Source organism: Pan paniscus, chromosome 20 (genome assembly GCF_029289425.2).
Source record: "Pan paniscus chromosome 20, NHGRI_mPanPan1-v2.0_pri, whole genome shotgun sequence".
Lineage (NCBI taxonomy): Eukaryota > Metazoa > Chordata > Mammalia > Primates > Hominidae > Pan > Pan paniscus.
In genome coordinates this window covers 21,005,684-21,026,430 of record NC_073269.2, presented here as the reverse complement: position 1 = coordinate 21,026,430, position 20,747 = coordinate 21,005,684, and the positions used below count along the sequence as shown (strand labels likewise).

Below are 20,747 nucleotides of genomic sequence, written 5' to 3'. Positions count from 1 at the left end.
ATGATCCTCCCGTCTCAGCCTCCCAAATAGCTGGGACTACAGGTGTGTGCCACTACACCTGGCTAATTTTTTGAATTTTTGTAGATACGAGGCCTTGCCATGTTGCCCAGGCTGGTCTTGAAATCCTGGGCTTGAGCAATCCTCCCACCTCCCACCCTCCTAAAGTGCTGGGATTACAGGCATGAGCCACCACACACGGCTGCCTCTTCCCTTTTTTTTTCCTGAGACGGACTCTTCACTCTGTCACCCAAGCTGGAGTGCAGTGGTATGATCTTGGCTCACTGCAAGCTCCGCCTCCTGGGTTCACGCCATTCTCCTGCCTCAGCCTCCCGAGTAGCTGGGACTAAAGGTACCCGCCACCACACCTGGCTAATTTTTTGTATTTTTAGTAGAGACGGGGTTTCACCGTGTTAGCCAGGATGGTCTCAATCTCCTGACCTCATGATCCACCTGCCTCGACCTCCCAAAGTGCTGGGATTACAGGTGTGAGCCACCACGCCCGGCTGCCTCTTCCCTTTTTAAAGGAAAGACGCTCATGTGCTTCTCCTGAAACCAACACTGATGATGTCCAAGTGCCTACTGCACACCAGGCCCTCAACACAACTCGTCTCCTTCATCTGCATGAAAACCCCAGGAGGAAGGCATGAACAGCCACGGGTGCCGCTGGGGACACACTCGGAGTTGAGCCTGGACGAAGCTCCGGTTGGAGAGAGACCCTGCAGCGTGCTTTTATTTTTTTATTTCATTTTTATTTATTTATGTATTTTTTGAGATGGAGTCTCACTCTGTCATCCAGGCTGGACTGCAGTGATGCGATCTCGGCTCACTGCAACCTCTGCCTCCCGGGTTCAAGCAATTCTCCTGCCTCAGGCTCCCAAGTAGCTGGGATTACAGGCATGCGCCACCACGTCCGGGTAATTTTTGAAATTTTTAGTATAGACAGGGTTTCACCATGTTGGCCAGGCTGGTCTCGAACTCCTGACCTCAAGCGATCTGCCTGCCTCGGCCCCACAGAGTGCTGGGACTACAGGCATGAGCCACTGAGCCCGGCTTGCAGTGTGCTTTGAGACAACAGAACAAACAGATGATATGGGAAAAGGGCTCGGATTCACCTGGCTTCAAATCCTGGTGCTGACACCCATAGCTCTGTGGCCTTGGTCATGCCTCTTATCCTGTCTGAACCTCAGTCTCTTCTTCAAAACATGGAGGATGACCCTCCCTGAGGGCCTTGCTCTGAGGCGTAAAATAATGAATAGAGGGTCTGGCACTGGGGCTGATGTACAGCTGGTGCCCCAAACCATCAGCGTCACTCTGATGATTGTTGCTAAAATAACCAGCTCACCCCATGGGTGAGTGCAGGAACAGACCCCAAAAACATCTTTATTCCATTTCCTGGGTTCCCGAAGACCCCCGGATGCCATGGTGTGGGGCCATGGAAGAAATGTTAGGACATTCAGGAGTGTGGCAGCCCCTGGCAGCGAGTCCCAGAGCCAGGGTGGACTTGTTCTCTAGCAGTACCCAGGGGCAAAGGGTGGTGGTTGTTGGTACTCCTCCGGGAGCTGGTCGTTCTCAGGCTCTGCCAAGCCCTGGTGCTCTGGCTTGGACTCCTGGGAGGATAGGGCTCTCACTACCATTTGGTGCCAACTCCTGTCCCCTGGGGTCACCTCAATGCAGCTGACCGACCTCTCGGCCTTCCTGGTGGGGACCTTTCTGTCTTTTGGTGCCTGGGGCTGTGAGGGGCTTTTGAGAGATGTGGCCACACAGGGATCCGTGTAGCCTCTGTCCCCCGAGGTGGGATCCCCTGAGTGATCTTGGCTGCCTTTTCCGGTCCCAGGGCCTGAGATCACCGTGGATCTCCGGACATCCAAGAGTGACGACAAGTTCACAGTGGTGAGGTGGCTTTTTAGCTGCTGCCGGACCCTCTGGCCTCTCTCGGGGAGCATTTTGAGGCTCCTCCAGAGTTTCTGGCGGGTCTCTCCAAGAGGGGCTTTTGGGGGGCAGGAGGAAGTGGCTTCCTTGGTGGTTATTCTGTTCATCTCTGCTGACGGCTTCCTTTCCTTTGATTGGTGACACAGGACTGGCTTTGGGGAGGCCTGAAAATGAGAGTAGGGGAGGCCTGGGGCAGCTCGCCCACCAGAGCACCATGTCTGTCCCAGAAATTGGAGCCTGGGTTCCACCCAGACACCCTGTGGCTGAGAAACGTCCCCGTGTGAACCCCCAAACCTGATCCCATGCCCCATCTTTCTCGTCTCAGTAAATGGCTTCACTGTCTCCCCCAGGGGTTGGCAAACTTGTTCTTCTTCCTTTTTTTCTTTGAGATGGAGTTTCACTCTGTCGCCCAGTCTGGAGTGCAGTGGCACAATCTCGGCTCACTGCAACCTCCACCTCCTGGGTTCAAGTGATTCTCCTGCCTCAGCCTCCCAAGTAGCTAGAACCAAAAGCACACCACCACGCCTGGCTAATTTTTGTATTTTCAGTAGAGACATGGTTTCACCATGTTGGCCCTGGTGGTCTTGAACTCCTTACCTCAGGTGATCCACCCACCTCGGCCTCCCAGAGTGCTGGGATTACAGGTGTGAGCCACCGCGCCTGGCCTGGCAAACTTCTTTTACAAAGAGTCAGAGAGTAAATATTTCAACTTTGCAGGCTGTACCATCTGTCTCAATTACATAGCTCTGCTGTTGTAGTGGATGCCAGAGGTCACACGTCAACTAATGAGCGTGCCTGGGTTCTAATATAGCTTTATTGATAAACATGGAAATATGAATTTTATCTGATTTTCACAGGTTACAAAATACTATCTTTACAAAAATGTGGGGCCAGGTGTGATAGCTCATGCCTGTAATCCCAGTGCTTTGGAAGGCTGAGGCAGGAGGATTTTTTGAGGCCAGGAGTTTGAGACCTGCCTGGGCAATGTAGTGAGACCCCATCTCTACAAATCTTTTTTTTTTTGAGAGGGTCTTGCTTTGTCACCCAGGCTGGAGTGCAGTGGTGCAATCATGGCTCACTGCAGCCTCGACCTCCCAGGCTCAAGCAATCCTCCCACCTCAGCCCCCAGAGTAGCTGACTACAGGCGTGCGCCACCATGCCTGGCTAATTTTTTAATTTTTTGTGGAGACGGGCTTGCTGTGTTGCCCAGGCTGGTCTCAAAGTCCTGGCCTCAAGCAATCCTCTCCTCTCAGCCTCCCAAAGCACTGGGAATACAGGTGTGAGCCACTACGCAGACCAAATATCCATGTTTCTTTCCACACCTGGGCTCTCATTTTTGTCCCTCCCACCTTGACACTGTCTTCCACCCCCACCTCACTTCCTCCTTCTTTCCATCTCCACCAGTGCCCAGGAAAGCCCCTTCTGCAGCCAGTAGCCACAGGAAACATTTAAAACCACCAGTTCCGGCCAGGTGTGGTAGCTCACGCCTATAATCCCAGCACTTTGGGAGGCTGAGGTGAGCGGATCATGAGGTCAGGGGTTTGAGACCAGTCTGGCCAACATGGTGAAACCCCGTCTCTACCAAAAATACAAAAATTAGCACGCACCTGTAGTCCCAGCTACTCAGGAGGCTGAGGCAGGAGAATCGCTTGAACCTGGGAGGTGGAGGTTGCAGCGAGCCTAGACTGTGCCATTCCACTCCAGCTTGGTCGACAAAGCAAGACTCCGTCTCAAAAAAAAAAAAAAAAAAAAAGGCCTCCCATGCATACACTCTCCTATGGCTCCTCCCTGGTGCAACTGGACTAGAATCCCAGCTCCTCACCTTGGCTCCAAGGCCCTGCACTATTGGCCCTTCCTGACCCTGGGGCTTCAACTTCTGACAATCTCTCTCTCACTAACCCCAATCCATCTATATGCTGGCTTTTTTTGTTCTGTTTTCCAAACACACCAAGCCCCAGGACTTTTGCAAGTGCCATTCCCGCTGCCTGGAATGTCCTCCCTGTGTCTGTTTGTATGACTGGCTCCTCCTCACCTTGCAGATCTCAGCTATAAGCCACCTCCTCTAGGAAGCCTTCCCTGACTGCCTTCCCCCACTTGCACCCCCCACCTCCACTGATGTCCATCACACCAGCCTGTTTCATTTGTACCACTGTCATAACTTCCCCTGCTAGGCAGGGGGCTTGGAGAGCACTTAGACTTCAACCTAGGGGTGCCTAAAGGTCTCCCAAACCCCAAGATGCTGTGATACATTCATTCATCTACTCCACAGATTCATTAGTTAAGCACCTTCAATATGGCAGGTCCTTTCAGAGGGGTGGGAGAAGCAAAGGCAAACAAGCCAGATGGAGTCTCCAGTCTCTCAGAGCTCACAGTCTGACTGGGGAGGCAGCCAGGGAGCATGTAAACCCATAAGTAAATAGGATTTTGGGGAACACTTTTGGGAAGTCCGCTGCAGTGAATAAACAGGGTAATGTGAAGGAGAATCCAGAAGGTGTTGCTTTAGGTCTGGGGCCTGGGGAAGGAGGCACTTGAAGGAGAAATGAATGAAGACATGGGAAATCTAGGGGCAGGGCACACAGTTTGTGCAAAGGACCTGAGGTGGGGCCGGCACACGCAGAGAACCCGAGGCTAGCTTGGTGTGTCTGAACAACAGACGGTATGGCAGCAGGGCTGGCGCTGGGTAGGTGATAGGCAGAAAGAGGAACTCAGATTGTAGTTTGAATTTTAATCTCGGTGTTGCGAAAGCACTGGAAAGGTTTAAAGCACCAAGCTGTAGGATCGCATTCTCATTCTAGAAGGAGCCTCCTCTGGCAGCTGTTGACCACCTCCGCTCCTGCCCCTCAGCCAGGTGGGAGGTGCCAGCCTCCTGTCATATACATACCTCCTCAGGGGCAGACACCGGGCAGGCAGCTTCCTCGGCCACTGCGTTGGAGTAGAGGAAGAGATCCTCGTAATCCACGTTTGCGGGATCCTTCTGCAGGGCAGAAGGGGCCTGTAGCTCAGCACTAGGGAGGGGGAAAGGTCCTGCACGGACCCTGGAAGGCAGGTCTCAGGGACCATCCCTTGAATAGCAGTTTCTTAGTACCTAGGCCACGCCCACTAAGCTTTATAAGAAAATATGCCCCACCCACAGCCATTTCTTAGGGGTTGGGACACACCCACTGAACCTTCTAAAGAAAGAAGCCCCACCCATAGCACGTTCTTGGGAGCTAGGCCACACCCACTGAGCCTTCTAAGGAAAGATGCCCTGCCCACAACAGTTTCTTGGGCGCTAGATCAGGCCCACTGAGTCCTATAAGGAAAGATGCCCCGCCCACTGCAGTTTCTTGGGAGCTAGGCCACACCCACTGAGCCTTCTAAGGAAAGATGTCCCACCTACCACAGTTTCTTGGGAGCTAGGCCAGGCACACTGAGCCCTATAAGGAAAGATGCCCTGCCAACAGCAGTTTCTTGGGGACTAGGCAACACCCACTGAGACTTCTAAGGAAAGATGCCCCGCCCACAGCAGTTTATTGGGAGCTAGGCCACACCCACTGAGCCTTCTAAGGAGAGATAACCCCCCTCAGCAGTTTCTTAGGGGCTAGGCCACGCCCACTGGGTCTTCTAAGGAAACATGCCCTGCCCACAGCAGTTTATTGGGAGCCAGGCCACCCACTGAGCCTTCTAAGGAAAGCGTATTGGGAGCCAGGCCACCCACTGAGCCTTCTAAGGAAAGATGCTCCACCCACAGCAGTTTATTGGGAGCCAGGCCACACCCACTGAGCCTTCTAAGGAAAGCGTATTGGGGGCCAGGCCACGCCCACCGAGACTTCTAAGGAAAGATGCCATTCCTTCAGATGAGCCAAGATTATACCTGGCACATGAACCCTTATAAAAAATCAGCCTGTTGACATGGGCCTGGAGGGCAGAGCCATGGGGAAGCAGGAACCACAATGGAGACCGCTGTGGGGGGCAGAGGGACTACTAGGGGTGGGGCCGGAGGGGCCAAGGACCATGAGAGTGACAGAATCAAGAGGAGCTGATGGGGGCATGGGAAACAAAGGGGTCTGGGGGGCTTGGCCCCAAGGAAATGGCTGTGAACCTTGTGGGCCCCCGCCCTCACCTGCCTGCAGGGCTGTGTCAGCAGCTCCCTGCGCGGCTCAATTGGCTTCTGCTGGTGGAAGGTGACCATGGCGTCCAGCGAGGTGTGGGCCACCTTCTCCCCGGGGATCATGAAAGTCCCATCATCCAAGAGCTTCACCATGAAATGGCAGCAGCTGCTTTGGGCTCTGCGGAGACACTGCGGGGGCTGGGACATCCTACTCCCCCTCATCACTGCCCCAAGTCCCCAGCCCTTGGGCCGGCAGCGTCACTGCTACAGCCAGACTACCCCAGGTTCCCATGCAGGCTTCTTCACTCACTGGCCATGCAACACCCAGCAGGTTACTAACCTCGCTGTGCCTCAGTTTCCCCCATTTATAACACAGGAGTACAAAGGCTGGCCTCAGATAAAACATGCCACTATGGACAAAAGCTTCACTCATTGCTTGGCTAGCAGCTCCCGTTCTCAGATCCACAGCCTCAGTTACTGCTGCTTTCTGAGAAGCTATGACATGAAGCACCCCTTGCCCCCTCCAAGGAAACCCAAGAGCCCACCTGCCCCTGCCCTGGATCCCGGCCCAGGCCTTACTTGTAGGAGAGTGTGTAGCCCACATGGCTGTGACTGACCCTGATGAGAAAGGATCCCAGTGGCTGTGACTCCAGCAAGTTCTCAGCATCCCTGGAAGGGCACACACAGAAAGGAAATGAAACAGTCCAGCCGCCCCACGTACCAGTTAGACTCCTGGGGCCATGGGATCATTCATGGAGAAGGCTGGTAGTTTTCATTTTTCTTTTTTCCTTTTTTTTTTTTGAGACAGAGTCTCGTTCTGTCCCCCAGGCTGGAGTGCAGTGGCGCGATCTCAACTTACTGCAAGCTCCGCCTCCCGGATTCACGCCATTCTCCTGCCTCAGCCTCCCAAGTAGCTGGGACCACAGGCGCCAGCCACCACGCCCGGCTAATTTTTTGTATATTTTAGTAGAGACGGGGTTTCACTGTGTTAGCCAGGATGGTCTCGATCTCCTGACCTCGTGATCCGCCCACCTCGGCCTCCCAAAGTGCTGGGATTATAGGTGTGAGCCACTGTGCCCGGCCTCTTTTTTCCTTTTTTTTTTTTTTTTTGTTGAGACAGAGTCTTGCTCTGTCTCCCAGGCTGAGTGCAATGGCGTGACCTTGGCTTACTGCAGCCTCAACCTCCCGGGTTCAGGTGATTCTCTTGCCTCAGCCTCCCAAGTAGCTGGGATTACAGGCGCCCGCCACCATGCCCAACTTTTTTTTTTTTTTTTTTAGTAGAGACAGGGTTTCACCATGTTGGCCAGGCTGGTCTCAAACCCCTGTCCTCAAGTGATCCGCCTGCCTCAGCCTCCCAAAGTGCTGGGATTACAAGTGTGAGCCACTGTGCCCGGCCTGTTTTCTAAATGAACAAACACCCCAAACCCATCTTTTTTTTTTTTTTTTCAGTTGTTGCAGACCTTGGGCTATTCAGGGATTAGGGATGTTCCCCCCGAGGAGCTAGGAGGCGTCTGATGACCTTGATCTCAGGCCAGACCTCCTCCCATCTCCCACAGCCCCTTCCCAATGCCTGGAATCCCCCGATTAAGGCACCTTTGGGTGGATCAAGGTGTCACAAGTAACAAAGAAGGACCTGTATACTCAGATGCATTCGAGTTCATAACCCAGCTCTACTGTCCATCAGCTGTGTGACCTCAGGCAATCATCTCTCCCTTTCTGACCTTCAGCTTCCTCAAGGGGAGAGTAAACTCCACTTCCAAGGCTGCTGTGAGAACAGAAAGAACTTGCAACATAAGCATGACAGCTGCTACCTGGTAAGTGCTCCCAAAATGTTTGCTGTTATTATTACTATTATTCTCTCTCTCTCTTTTTTTTTTTTTTTTGAGTTGGAGTTTTGCTTTTGTTGCCCAGGCTGGAGTGCAATGATGCAATCTTGGCTCACTGCAACCTCTGCCTCCCAGGTTCAAGCTATTCTCCTGCCTCAGCCTCCCAAGTAACTGGGATTACGGGTACCTACAACCACGCCCAGCTAATTTTTTGTATTTTTAGTAGAGACGGGGTTTCACCATGTTTGCCAGGCTGGTCTCGAGCTCCTGACCTCTGGTGATCTGCCCGCCTCGGCCTCCCAAAGTGCTGGGATTACAGGCGTGAGCCACTGAAATCAGTCTATTTTCTATATTATTACCATTATTATCTGGAGTTCACAGAGAGGAAGGTGGCCTTCCGTGGGACAAGCTGGGGAGACTTTGGTCCTGCACTGTTCAATACAGAGGCCACTGGCCTTTTGTACTGATTTCCAAAACAACACAGAAAAGGAACATATGCTGTTTCATGAATCGTTTTTTGTTTTTGAGACAGGGTCTTACTCTATCACTCAGGCTGGAGTGCAGAGATGCAATCATAACTTACTGAAACCTTGAATTCCTGGGCTCAAGAGATCCTCCCACCTCAGCCTCCTGAGTAGCCAGAACCACAGGCATGTTCCACACGCCCGGCTAATTTTTTAATTTTTTTTTTTTTTGAGCTGGAATCTTGCTCTGTCACCCAGGCTGGAGTGCAGTGGCATGATCTCTGCCTGCAGGGTTCCAGCAAGTCTCCTGCCTCAGCCACCCGAGTAGCTGGGATTACAGGCATGCGCCACCGTGCCCAGTTAATTTTTTTTTTTTTTTGAGACGGAGTTTTACTCTTGTTGCTCAGCCTGGAGTGCAGTGGCACGACCTCAGCTCACCGCAGTCTCCGCCTCCCGGGTTCAAGTGATTCTCCTGCCTCAGCCTCCCGAGTAGCTGGGATTACAGGCATGCGCCACCACGCCTGGCTAATTTTGTATTTTCAGTAGACACAAGGTTTCACCATGTTGTCCAGGCTGGTCTCAAACTCCTGACCTCGGGTGGTCTGCCAGCCTCGGCCTCCCAAAGTGCTGGGATTACAAGCATGAGCCACTGCACCCAGCCTAAAATTCCTTTTAGAGATGGAGTCTCACTATGTTGTCCAGGCCAGCCTTGAACTCCTGGGCTCAAGCGATCCTCCCGCCTCAGCATTCCAAGTAGCTGGGATTAAAGGTAAGTGCCAGTGCACCCAGCTGCTTCTTTTAATATAACTACTAAAATTTTTTTAAATTGCAATGTGCAACTCATGTTATATTTCTGTTATTCAGCAAGGCCCCAGAGCTCAGAAACCATGACCAATACTACTTCCTCTCTGTGGCCTTCACAGAATTTTCTCAATTTCCTGCATGCAGAGAGTGGCCATAAGTATTTTTTCTTCCATTTAGTTAGAGCCGGGCCCACATCCTCAGAGCTCACAGTCTGAGGTAGAAAGGGCACATTGGGGCCAGGCACGGTGGCTCACGCCTGTAATCCCAGCACTTCGGGAGGCCGAGGCGGGTGAATCACTTGAGGCCAGGAGTTTGAGACCAGCCTGGCCAACATGGTGAAACCCTATCTCTACTATAAACACAAAAATTAGCCAGGCTTGGTGGCATGTGCCTGTAATCCCAGCTACTTAGCAAGTTGAGGCGGAAGAATCACTTGAGTCCGGGAGGCAGAGGTTGCAGTGAGCCAAGATTGCACCACTGCACTCCAGCCTGGGTGACAGAGTGAGACGCTGTCTCAAAAAGAAAGAGAGAAAGATTCTGAGGCTGCATGCTGCCATCGTTGATTGGTAATGCTTGGCCTGGGCGAGGTGTGGGGTGCTGCCAGGCCCCTGGCAGTGCCGGTCTATTGGCCACTTGTATAGAGAAAGCTGAGGCCCAGAGAGAGCAAGTAACTTGCCCCAGGTCACACAGTGAGCCCAAAGAGGTGGCAGGATTCAAGCCTGGGAGCCTGGAGCTCATTTTAGCCTCTTGCCACACTGAGCTGAGCCAAGTCCAGAATTCTGCAGTTAAAAGCTGCCCAGGGTAGGGACAGACAAGGACAGAGTGGGGAGGGCAGGGTGGAGGGTGTGGGTGTGTCCTCACTCTCTTGAGATTGCACCATGGAACCACTCGGGGACCCCGTCTTGGGCCAGCTGGCCCATCTGGGTGTGCACAAACCAGTCCAGCCGTGGGGGTAGCGGTAGGGGCAGCTTCCCGGCCTCTGTCATAGCTTCCTGGGGTGGAGGGAAGGTCACCTGGGTAGAGAAGGGAGGGAAGACAAGAATCAAGCTTAATGCACCTCTTATCTTTGCTCTATTCTTGAAGCTTATGGTGCCTCCTCCTTTGAGAAGTCCTCCAGGGTGGACAGAGCAATGGACTTAAAACTGGCTTGTGGCTGGGTGTGATGGCTCACATGTGTAATCCCAGCACTTTGGGAGGCCAAGGTGGGAGGATTGCTTGAGCCCAGGAGTTCCAGACCAGCCTGGGCAACATAGTGAGACCCCTATCTCTACAAAAAATTAAAAAATTTGGCCAGGTGCGGTGGCTCACGCTTGTAATCTCAGCACTTTGGGAAGCCAAGGTGGGTAGATCACCTGAGGTCAGGAGTTTGAGACCAGCCTGGCCAACATGATGAAACCCTGTCTCTACTAAAAATACAAAAATTAGCTGGGTGTGGTGGTGGGCACTTGTAATCCCAGCTACTCCGGAGGCTGAAGCAGGAGAATCGCTTGAACCTGGGAGGCAGAGGTTGCAGTGAGCCAAGATCACGCCACTGCGCTCCAGTCTGGGCGACAGAGTGAGACTCCTCAAAAAATAAATAAGCAAATAAATCAATAAAATAAAATTTAAAAATTAGCTGAGTGTGGGGGTGCATGCCTGTAGTCCCAGCTACTCAGGAGGCTGAGGTGGGAGGATCCCTTGAGCTCAGGAGGATATGGCTGCAGTGAGCTGTGGTTGTGCCACTGCACTCCAGTCTGGGGAACAGAGCAAGACCATGTTTCAAAAACAACAACAAAAAAACTGGCTTGTGTGGCTGGGCGTGGTGGCTCACGCCTATAATCCTAGCACTTTGGGAGGCTGAGGCAGGTGGATCACCTGAGGTCCGGAGTTCGAGGCCAGCCTGGCCAACATGGTGAAACCCCGTCTCTACTAAAAATACAAAAATTAGCCAGATGAGGTGGTGGGTGCCTGTAATCCCAGCTACTCAGGAGGCTGAGGCAGGAGAATCGCTAGAACTCAGGAGGCAGAGGTTGCAGTGAGCCAAGATCGCGCCATTGCACTCCAGCCTGGGGGACAGAGTGAGACTCCATCTCAAAAAAAAAAAAAAAGAGTAGAGTATTTAAATATTAAGTAAATATCAAGGCCCCTGGAGGAATAAGGAAATGACAAAATGGTAAGTGAACGAAATAAACAGCTGACCCAACAGTGGTGGTCAAAAAGGGTTGCCCTGATTTCTTTCTTTCTTTCTTTTTTTTTGAGACAGGGTTTCCCTCTGTTCCTGAGGCTGGAGTGTGCAATGGTGCAATCACAGCTCATGCTCACTGCAGCCTCAACCTCCTAGGCTCAAGCAATCCTCCCACTTCAACCTCCTGAGTAGTTGGGACTACAGGCATGCAGTACCATGCCTGGCTAATTTTGAAAATTTTTTTTGTAGAGACGGGGTCTTGCTCTGTTGTCCAGGCTGGCTTTGAACTCCTGGGCTCAAGAAATCCTAACACCTCAGCCTCCCAACATACTGGGATCACAGGCACGAGCCACAGTGCCTGGCTGCCTTGGTTTCATTAAACACCAGAGAAATGTGGCTTCAGACAGTCACTTCTGCCACCAACGTCACTACACGTTGTAGCCACTCATGGCACACCTACGATATGTCAGATGCATCATTAATTCCCACACTTTCTTGACAATTTTAAGCAAGCAGTACCACGGGACTTTGTGTACCAATGACAGAGCTGGAGAGAGAAAGCAGCACCGTTTTGCAAAACATTATTAAGTGAGTGTAAGACAAGCCAAAGGATTGTATCTTGCTAGATTGTTCCTTCAGGACCCCTCTTGCTCACCCTTAATTCTTTTTTTTTTTTTTTTTTGAGATGGAATCTCGCTCTGTTGCCCAGGCTGGAGTGCAGTGGCGCGATCTCAGCTCACTGCAACTTCCGCCTCCCAGGTTCAAGTGATTCTCCTGCCTTAGCCTCTTGAATAGCTGGGATTACAGGCATGTGCCACCACGCCTGGATCATTTTTGTATTTTTAGCAGGGATGGGGTTTCACCATGTTGGCCAGGCTGGTCTCCAAATCCTGACCTCAAGTGATCCACCCACCTTGGCCTCCCAAAGTGCTGGGATTACAGGCGTGAGCCACTGCGCCCGGCCACTCACCATAAATTCTGTCCTTAAACTGGAGCTCACTCCCTCCACCCATTGGCCCCATCTAATGTTTCAACATCTCAAAAGATCTTTTTACTGGGCTGTCTCTATGAGGAGGCGGGGTCTGTTGACCAATGGCAGTCAATATTGACTTTCTCCAACCAGATGTCAAGCATACCCTCTGGGGTACGGCCCGAGGGAATTCTGGGGCAACCAAAATTAAATAACTGTATTAAGAAATGTTTAATAAAGCAGGGTGACAAAATGATTAAGAGCCTGGAATTGGAGGCTGGGTGCAGTAGCTCACACCTCTAATCCCAGCACTGTCAGAGCCTGAGGCAGGCGGATTCCCTGAGGCCGGGAGTTTGAGACCAGCCTGGCCAACATGGTGAAACCCCATCTCTAACAAAAAGACAAACATTATCTGGGCAAGGTGGCTCACCCCTGTAATCCCAGCTACTCAGGAGGCTGAGGCAGGAGAATTGCGTGAATCTGGGAGGCGGAGGTTGCAGTGAGCTGAGATCGAGCCACTGCACTCCAGCCTGGGCAACAGAGCAAGACTCCATCTCAAAATAAATAAATATAAAATAAAAATACAAAACTTACAGTGGCATGTGCCTGTAGTCTCAGCTACTCAGGAGGCTGAGGCAGGAGAATCACCTGAACTCGGGAGGCAGAGTTTACAGTGAGCCAAGATCGCACCACTGCACTCCAGCCTGAGCAACAGAGCAAAACTCTGCCTCACACACACACACAAAAAACCCCCAAAAAAACCCCATCACCATCAACAACAAAAAAAGAGCCTGGGACAGGTGCGGTGGCTCATGCCTGTAATCTCAGCACTTTGGGAGGCTGAGGCAGGCAGATCACGAGGTCAGGAGATTGAGACCATCCTGGCTAACGTGGTGAAACCCCGTCTCTACTAAAAATACGAAAAATTAGCTGGGTGTGGTGGCGGGCGCCTGTAGTCTCAGCTACTCGGGAGGCTGAGGCAGGAGAATGGCGTGAACTCCGGAGGCAGAGCTTGCAGTGAGCTGAGATCAAGCCACTGCACTCCAGCCTGGGCGACAGAGCAAGACTCCGTCTCAAAAAAAAAAAAAAAAAAAAAAGAGCCTAGAATTCGACCCAGATGGCCTGGGTTCAAACCCTAGCTCGCCCACTTAGCCGCTGTGTGACCTCAGATAAGTCACTTAACGGCTCTCTGTCCCTGTGTTTCTGTCTTTAATTTGGGAATAATGATATTTACCTAGGAAAGTTTAGCTAGCACTGTGTATATATAGAGATATATATACAATATTCATGAATCCAGTTGTGACCTAGCATGGGGTAATGTTTACAGGCTTGTTCTTTTTTTTTTACTTGGAAGAACTCCTATTTATCCTTCAAAACCCAGTAAAAATGTCCCCTCCTCCAGGCAGCTTTCCTGCATCTCCCCCCAGACAACGCCCTGGCACCCCTCTCTGTCCCCAACGTTCCCCCCTGTTCCTCTCTCTGGTCCAGCCATGACTCCATGGAGCTAGAGTGTCTTTATCTTGCTCTGTCTCCACCAGCCTGAGGGCCTCCTAGGGATCAGGGCTTAGGGCTAGGTTCCTGTGTTGTTGTTTTTTTCTGTGTCCTGGTGCTGGCCCGGCACAGAGGAGGGTGCAAGGGTCTTTGCTGGTGAACAGCTATCTAGTGATGAAAGACCGCATGCTCAAATTCAAGCTCCTGACCCTGGCCTGGGAGCCGCCTCTACTTCCCCACTACCCACATTCTAGACCTAAAGACATCCTTGCTCTCTCTCTCTTGCCTCTCCATACCTTTGCTCATGCTGTTGTCTTGCCAAGACCCCCTTTTCCCTAACTCCAGCTCCATTTTCCATTTGTGGTCACCACAAATACCCCCTCCTCCACGAAGCTCTCCCCCATGCCCTCAGAAAATCCCTCCTGCCACCCCAGGCCCCACTAGCCCTGTCCCTCCTTCTGGCCTAGCCCAGCCCCCACGTTCTGTCTCCTCGAGGGCTGAGAGGAGAGCTGAGGCTCTTGGGTCACATACCTGGGAGACCCTTGGATGGCCGAGGCCCTCGCTGTAGCTGTGCCAGTGCCTGCAGGAGCCTGGGTTTCGATTCAAGGTCTGCACGTCAATGGGGCGGGGCTGGCTGCCCCGAGGCAGTTCCTGTTTCCTCAAGCAGGTGAGCCCTGGGGGCGGAACAAGGACAGCCCAAGTCACCCTGTCTGCAGTCCAACAAAGCATCTGGTGCCACAGGTGCAGAGACAGCTTGCTCCTGTCTTGCCCCCAGCAAGTTGTTATTGAGCACCTACTGTGTGCCTGCTGTTTGGAGGACACAGGGGTGACACGGAGACAGGTGCAGGCCCCCTGACTCCTGGCATCTATAATCTATCAAGCAGTGAAGAGGAGTGAGACATCATTACAAAGGGAGAACGGGGAACGGGTATGGTGGCTCACACCTGCAATCCCAGCACTTTGACAGGCTGAGGCAGGCGGATCACTTGAGGTCAGGAGTTTGAGACCAGTCTGGCAAACATGGCAAAACCTCGTCTCTATTAAAATACAAAAATCAGCCGGGTGTGGCGGCGCACGCCTGTAATCCCAGCTACTCAGGAGGCTGAGGCACAAGAATTGCTTGAACCCGGGAGGCGGAGGTTGCAGTGAGCCGAGATCGCGCCACTGCACTCCAGCCTGGGCAACAGAGTGAGACTCCTTCTCAAAACAAAAACAAAAGCAACAAAGGGGGAACAGAAACTGGGCGCGGTGGCTCACGCCTGTAATCCCAGCACTTTGGGAGGCCGAGGCGGGTGGATCATTTGAGGCCAGGAGTTTGAGACCAGGCTGGCCAACATGGTAAAACCCTGTCTCTACTAAAAATACAAAAATTAGGCGTGGTGGCGGGTGCCTGTAATCCCAGCTACTCAGGAGGCTGATGCAAGAGAATCGCTTGGACCAGGGACGCAGAGGCTGCAGTGAGCCGAGATCACGCCACTGCACTTTAGCCTGGATGACAGAGGGAAATTCTGTCCCCCGCAAAACAAACAAACAAAAAAACACCAGCTGGGTGCGGTGGCTCATGCCTGTAATCCTAGCACTTTGGGAGGCCAAGGTGGGCAGATCATCTGAGGTCAGGAGTTCGCGACCAGCCTGACCAACACGGAGAAATCCCGTCTCTACTAAAACTGCAAAATTAGCCCGGCGTGGTGACACATGCCTGTAATCCCAGCTATTTGGGAGGCTGAGGCAGGAGAATCGCTTGAACCCGGGAGGTGGAGGTTGCGGTTTGCTGAGATCGCACCACTGCACTCCAGCCTGGGCAGCGAGAGTGTAACTCCGTCTCAAACAAAACAAAACCAACGAAAACCAAACAAAAAAACAAAAAACCCCAAACAAACAAAAAAATCCAAAGGGGAAACAGGAAGTGGGAACAGCAGTTGCACAAACCCACAGAGGTGACCTAACTGACCTGGAGGAAGGGGCATTTGAGGGTGAGAAGGAATCATCTTGATTTGGGGAGTGCGTGGTGCAGAAAGAGTATATTTTTTTGTAGAGATGGGGTCTTGCTATATTGCCCAGGCTGGGGGAGGGAAGAGCAGGCACAAAGGCCTTGAAACTGAATTGAGCCTGGACAGGCTGGGGTCTCATGGCACGCATAGGTCCACACCAGGACTTCCTCCATTATAAAATAGTTAAAAATATTTTTATTAATTGACTAACCTATTTTAGAGACAGAGTTTCACTCTGTCACTCAGGCTGGAGTGCAGTGGTATGATCATAGCTCACTGCAGTCTTGAACTGCTGGACTCAAGTGATCCTCCTGCCTCAGGCTCCCAAGTAGCTGGGACTACAGGCACACACCACCACACCTGACTAATTAAAAAAATATTTTTTTTAGAGATGGGATCTTGCTGTGTTGCCCAGGCTGGTCTCAAACTTCTGGGGCTCAAGCGATCCGCCCACCTTGGTTCAAGCGACTCTCCTGCCTCAGCCTCCTGAGTAGCTGGGATTACAGGTGCCCACCAACACGCCTGGCTAATGTTTGTATTTTTAGTAGAGACAAGGTTTCACTATGTTGGCCAGGCTGGTCTCAAACTCCTGACCTCAGGTGATCCACCCGCCTCAGCCTCCAAAGTGCTGGGATTACAGGTGTGGGCCGCCGTGCCAGCTTAAAATTCTATTTTACAATTGTGTTGGCATTAAGACCGATGTGGTCCAGGCTGGATTCCTTATTGTATATTTATTATTAGGATGTTCAGTTTTTTTTCTTCTGATTTTAAATAAGCTGAAGCCCTTTGGGAAGTCCCACATAGCACTTGGGTCCTGGGTGCAGGCCCCGTGTGCCTAACAGACTGGCCAGCCCTGGCCGCGTGCTTGTACCCCAGGCAGAAAAACAAAACGACTTCCTCCTCTCCTTTCAGGCAGAAAGGGCCCAGATCCTGCTGGGGGCCTCCCCAAGGGCCTATTGCCCTGGCCCAGCTGGGCTAGATAACCCCAGGCTCACCCTGGGTGCCTCTCTCACCCCCCTGCTCCTCCTCGGCAACAGCAGCGCCTCGTCTGCCCTCTGTGGTCAGCAAGGTCTAAGCAGGAGACACGTGGAGCCCTGCTTCTCACTCACCTGCTGTGTGTCCTAAGGTGAGTTGCTCAGCCTCTCTGAGCCTCAGTTCTGCATCTGTGCAATGGGCATAATAGCCCTCCTTAATCATGTGAAGATGATAGGAGAGGCAACTCTCCAGCACAGCACATGGAGATGAGTTGGGAGTGAGAGAATCAGGACTCTTTGTTGTGACTTAATTCAAGCAAGGCCTTTGTGTTTGCCTCGGGGAGACTCTGGCTTGGGCCTCAGACCTCATGGGCTGAGCTGCCTTGGGCAACTCACTTCACCTCTCTGTGGCTAATCTCTTTTTCTTCTTCTTCTTCTTCTTCTTCTTTTTTTTTTTTTTTTTTTTTTGAGTAGGGTCCCCTCACTCTGTTGCCCAGGCTGGAGTGCAGTGGTGCAATCTCAGCTCACCACAGCCTCTACTTCCTGGGCTCAAGTGATCCTCCCATCTCAGCCTCCTGAGTAGCTGGGACTACAGGAGCACCACCACCACGCCTGGCTAATTTTTGGATTTTTGAAGAGATGGGGTTTTGTCATGTTGCCAGGTTGGTCTCGTTCAAGTGATCCTCCCGCCTCAGCCTCCCAAAGTGTTGGGATTACAGGTGTCAGCTGCTACATCTGGCCTTTTTATTTTTGAGATGATGTCTTGTTCTACTGCCCCGGCTGGAGTGCAGGGGTGCAAGCTTGGCTCACTGCAACCTCCACCTCCCGGGTTCAAGCGATTCTCCTGCCTCAGTCTCTGGAGTAGCTGAGATTATAAGTGTGCACCACCACTCCTGGCTAATTTTTATATTTTTAGTAGAGACAGGGTTTCACCATGTTGGCCAGGTTGGTCTTGAACTCCTGACCTCAAGTGGTCTGCCCACCTTGGCCTCCCAAAGTGCTGGGATTATAGGCCTGAAGTATTTATTTATTTATTTTTATTTTTTATTTTTTTAAGACAGGATCTTGTTCTGTTGCCCAGGCTGGAGTGCAGTGGTGCAAGTACAACTCACTGCAGCCTCAAACTCCTGGCCTCAAGCGATCTACCTGCCTGGACTTCCCAAAGTGCTGGCATTACAGGCATGAGCCACCGGGCCTGGCCTTCACTTCACTTCACTTCACTTCTCTGATCCTCCTGGGAAAGTCTGACCATCGGGGCTCTTATTTGCATGGGGTTTAGAGTTTCCAGGAACATGGGGGTACGCTGGCCCAGCTCCAGCACAGTCCCCTAAGACCTCACCACAAACGGCCCAACCTCGCTTCCCCTGACCTGCTTGGGTGATGTGGTCTCCCACAAACTAACGTCTTCCTTTCAGATGTCGCAACAGAATCACCCCCACACCCCTCAGTGTCCGCAGGCCTCGGCCCGCAAACGGACATGCGTCCCCCAGAGGAAGGAAGGGTGTGGAGGGGAAAACGAAGGTGCCCTGATGGGGAGATAACGGGGCTAGAATTCCAAGGCCCCCTCTCTCTGATATCAGGTTCTCCAGGGAGACAGATCTGGGCTTCTCAGCAGAGGCCGCAGCTGGTAAGTGGGCCATTCACAGACTCACGTGGGGTGGCTCTTGGGGGAGGTGGCCACAATGCCATCTTAGTGCCGGGAAAATGCTGGGCCCATACATGTCAGGGAGTGGGGAAGCCCTTAGGCTCTGCCAACACTGGGTTTGATGCGATTCTTTTTAGAGACAGGGTCTCACTCTGTTGCCCAGGCTGAAGTGCACTGTGCCATCATAGCTCCCTGCAACCTCAAACTCCCGGGCTCAAGCGATCCTCCCGCCTCAGCCTCCCAAGTAGCTGCAATCACAAGCTCACACCACCATGCCCGGTTAATTTTTCAATTTTTATTTTGTAGACAGGGTCTTGCTGTGTTGCCCAGGATGGTCTAGAATGCCTGAGCTCAAGCAATCCTCACACCCCAGCCTCCCAGTGTTGGGATTATAGGCATGAGCCACTGTGCCCAACCCTGGACTTGATGTAATTTTATGATTTTAGCTTCCTACAATGCCTTCATTCTATTCATTCATTGATTTCACAAACACTGGCTGAGCCCCAGCTCTGGATGGGCACCATGCTAGATGCTGCGGATGAAGCAGAAGGCAAGATCGGGCCGGGTGCTGTGGCTTATGCCTGTAATCCCAGCTCTTCGGGAGGCCGAGGTGGGCAGATCACCTGAGGTCAGGAGTTCAAGACCAGCCTGGCCAACATGGGGAAACCCTGTCTATACTAAAAACACAAAAATTAGTCGGGCATAGCGGCTCATGCCTGTAATCCCAGATACTCGGGAGGCTGAGGCAGAAGAATTGCTTGAACTGGGAGATGGAGGTTGCAGTGAGCTGAGATCATGCCACTGCACTCCAGACTGGATCACAGAGTGAGACTGTGTCTCAAAAAAAAAAAAAAAAAAAAGGCAAGATCGGCATGGTCCCCACTCTTCTAGGGCCCACAGTCTATGAGGAGACAGATGCTGAATGAGTTCACATGCAGGACAGTCAGGCAGAAAAGAAAATAGCAAGGGCAGGCTGGGTGCAGTGGCTCAAACCGTAATCCCAGCACTTTGGGAGACTAAGGCAGGCGGATCATGAAGTCAAGGGATCGAGACCAGCCTGGCCAACATGGTGAAACCCTGTCTCTACCAAAAATACAAAAATTAGCTGGGCATGGTGGCGCACGCCTGTAGTCCCAGCTACTCGGGAGGCTGAGGCAGGAGAATCACTTGAACCCGGGAGGCAGAGGGTGCAGTGACCTGAGATCTTGCCACTGCACTCCAGCCTGGGCGACAGAGCGAGACTCCATCTCAAACAAACAAACAAAATCAGCACGGGCAAAGGCCCTGTGGTAGGAATGAACTTGGCATGTCTGAGGCACAGATGATGACAGCTAAGGTGTCCAAATGGTGGAAACAACCCAAATGTCCATGAATGAATGAATGGGTAAACAAAACGTGGTTCCATCATCCACGCCATGAAATATGATTCAGCCACAGAAAGGAAGGTAGCACTGCTCCATGCTACAATGTGGATGAGCCCCAAAAACATGATGCTGAGTGAGAGAAGCCAGACACAAAGGCCACCTAGTGCATGATTCCATTGATATGAAATGTCCAGAACTGGCTGGACACGGTGGCTCACACCTGTAATTCTAGCACTTTGGGAGGCCAAGGTGGGTGGATCACCTGAGGTCAAGAGTTTGAGACTAGCCTGGCCAACATGGTGAAACTCCATCTCTACTAAAAATACAAAAATTAGCCAGGCGTGGTGGCGGGACCTGTAATCCCAGCTACTCGGGAGGCTGAGGCATGAGAATTGCTTGAACCCAGGAGGCAGAAGTTGCAGTGAGCCAAGATTGTACCACTGCACTTTTCTTGGGGAACAAGATGAACAATGGTGGTCATAGTAATAACAGGGTGGGTGTGGTGGCTCACACCTGTAATCCCAACACTTTGGGAGGCTGAGGTGGGAGGATCACTTGAGGCCAGTTCAAGACCAGCCTGGGCAGTGAGACACCATCTCTACAAAAAAGTAAAACAATTAGTTGGGTGTGGTGGTATGCACCTGTAGTACCAGCTACTTGGGAGGCTAAGGCAGGAGGATCACTTGAGCCTGGGAGGTTGAGGCTGCAGTGAGCCATGATCCCACCACTGCACTCCAGCCTGGGCAACAGAGCAAGACCGTTTCTTTTTTTCTTTTTTTTTTTGAGACGGAGTCTCGCTCTGTTGCCCAGGCTGGAGTGCAGTGGCATGATCTAGGTTCATTGCAACCTCCGCCTCCATATTGGCCATATTGGCCAGGCTGGTCTCGAACTCCTGACCTCAAGTGATCCGCCCACGTCGGCCTCCCAAAGTGCTGGGATTATAGGTGTGAGCTACCGCGCCCGGCCGGATGACCCTGCTTCAAAATAATGATAATGATGATGATGACGGTGATGAGGACAGTGATGATGCTGGTA

General features: G+C 52.1%; 1 protein-coding gene across 3 annotated transcripts; it reads right to left on the bottom strand.

Moving 5' to 3' along the window:
- Nucleotides 1–1,360: 1,360 nt before the first annotated feature.
- HSH2D (hematopoietic SH2 domain containing) lies at nucleotides 1,361–14,604 on the bottom strand. 3 transcript variants are annotated; one of them, XM_063599985.1, is made up of 7 exons: nucleotides 14,270–14,473; nucleotides 9,975–10,126; nucleotides 6,599–6,688; nucleotides 6,032–6,197; nucleotides 4,811–4,903; nucleotides 3,537–3,658; nucleotides 1,361–2,093 (listed from the first exon to the last, which is right to left on the bottom strand). In XM_063599985.1, the coding sequence occupies exons 1-7, from the start codon at nucleotides 14,465–14,467 to the stop codon at nucleotides 2,033–2,035; spliced, it is 882 nt and encodes a 293-aa protein (XP_063456055.1). In that variant the 5' UTR covers nucleotides 14,468–14,473; the 3' UTR covers nucleotides 1,361–2,032. The 3 variants fall into 3 exon arrangements, with proteins under 3 accessions (XP_063456055.1, XP_003813615.2, XP_034800291.1); XM_003813567.5 differs by lacking the exon at nucleotides 3,537–3,658 and having other exon boundaries at nucleotides 1,495–2,093; nucleotides 14,270–14,581; XM_034944400.4 differs by lacking the exons at nucleotides 1,361–2,093; nucleotides 3,537–3,658 and having other exon boundaries at nucleotides 4,608–4,851; nucleotides 14,270–14,604.
- Between the last annotated feature and the right edge of the window lie 6,143 nt (nucleotides 14,605–20,747).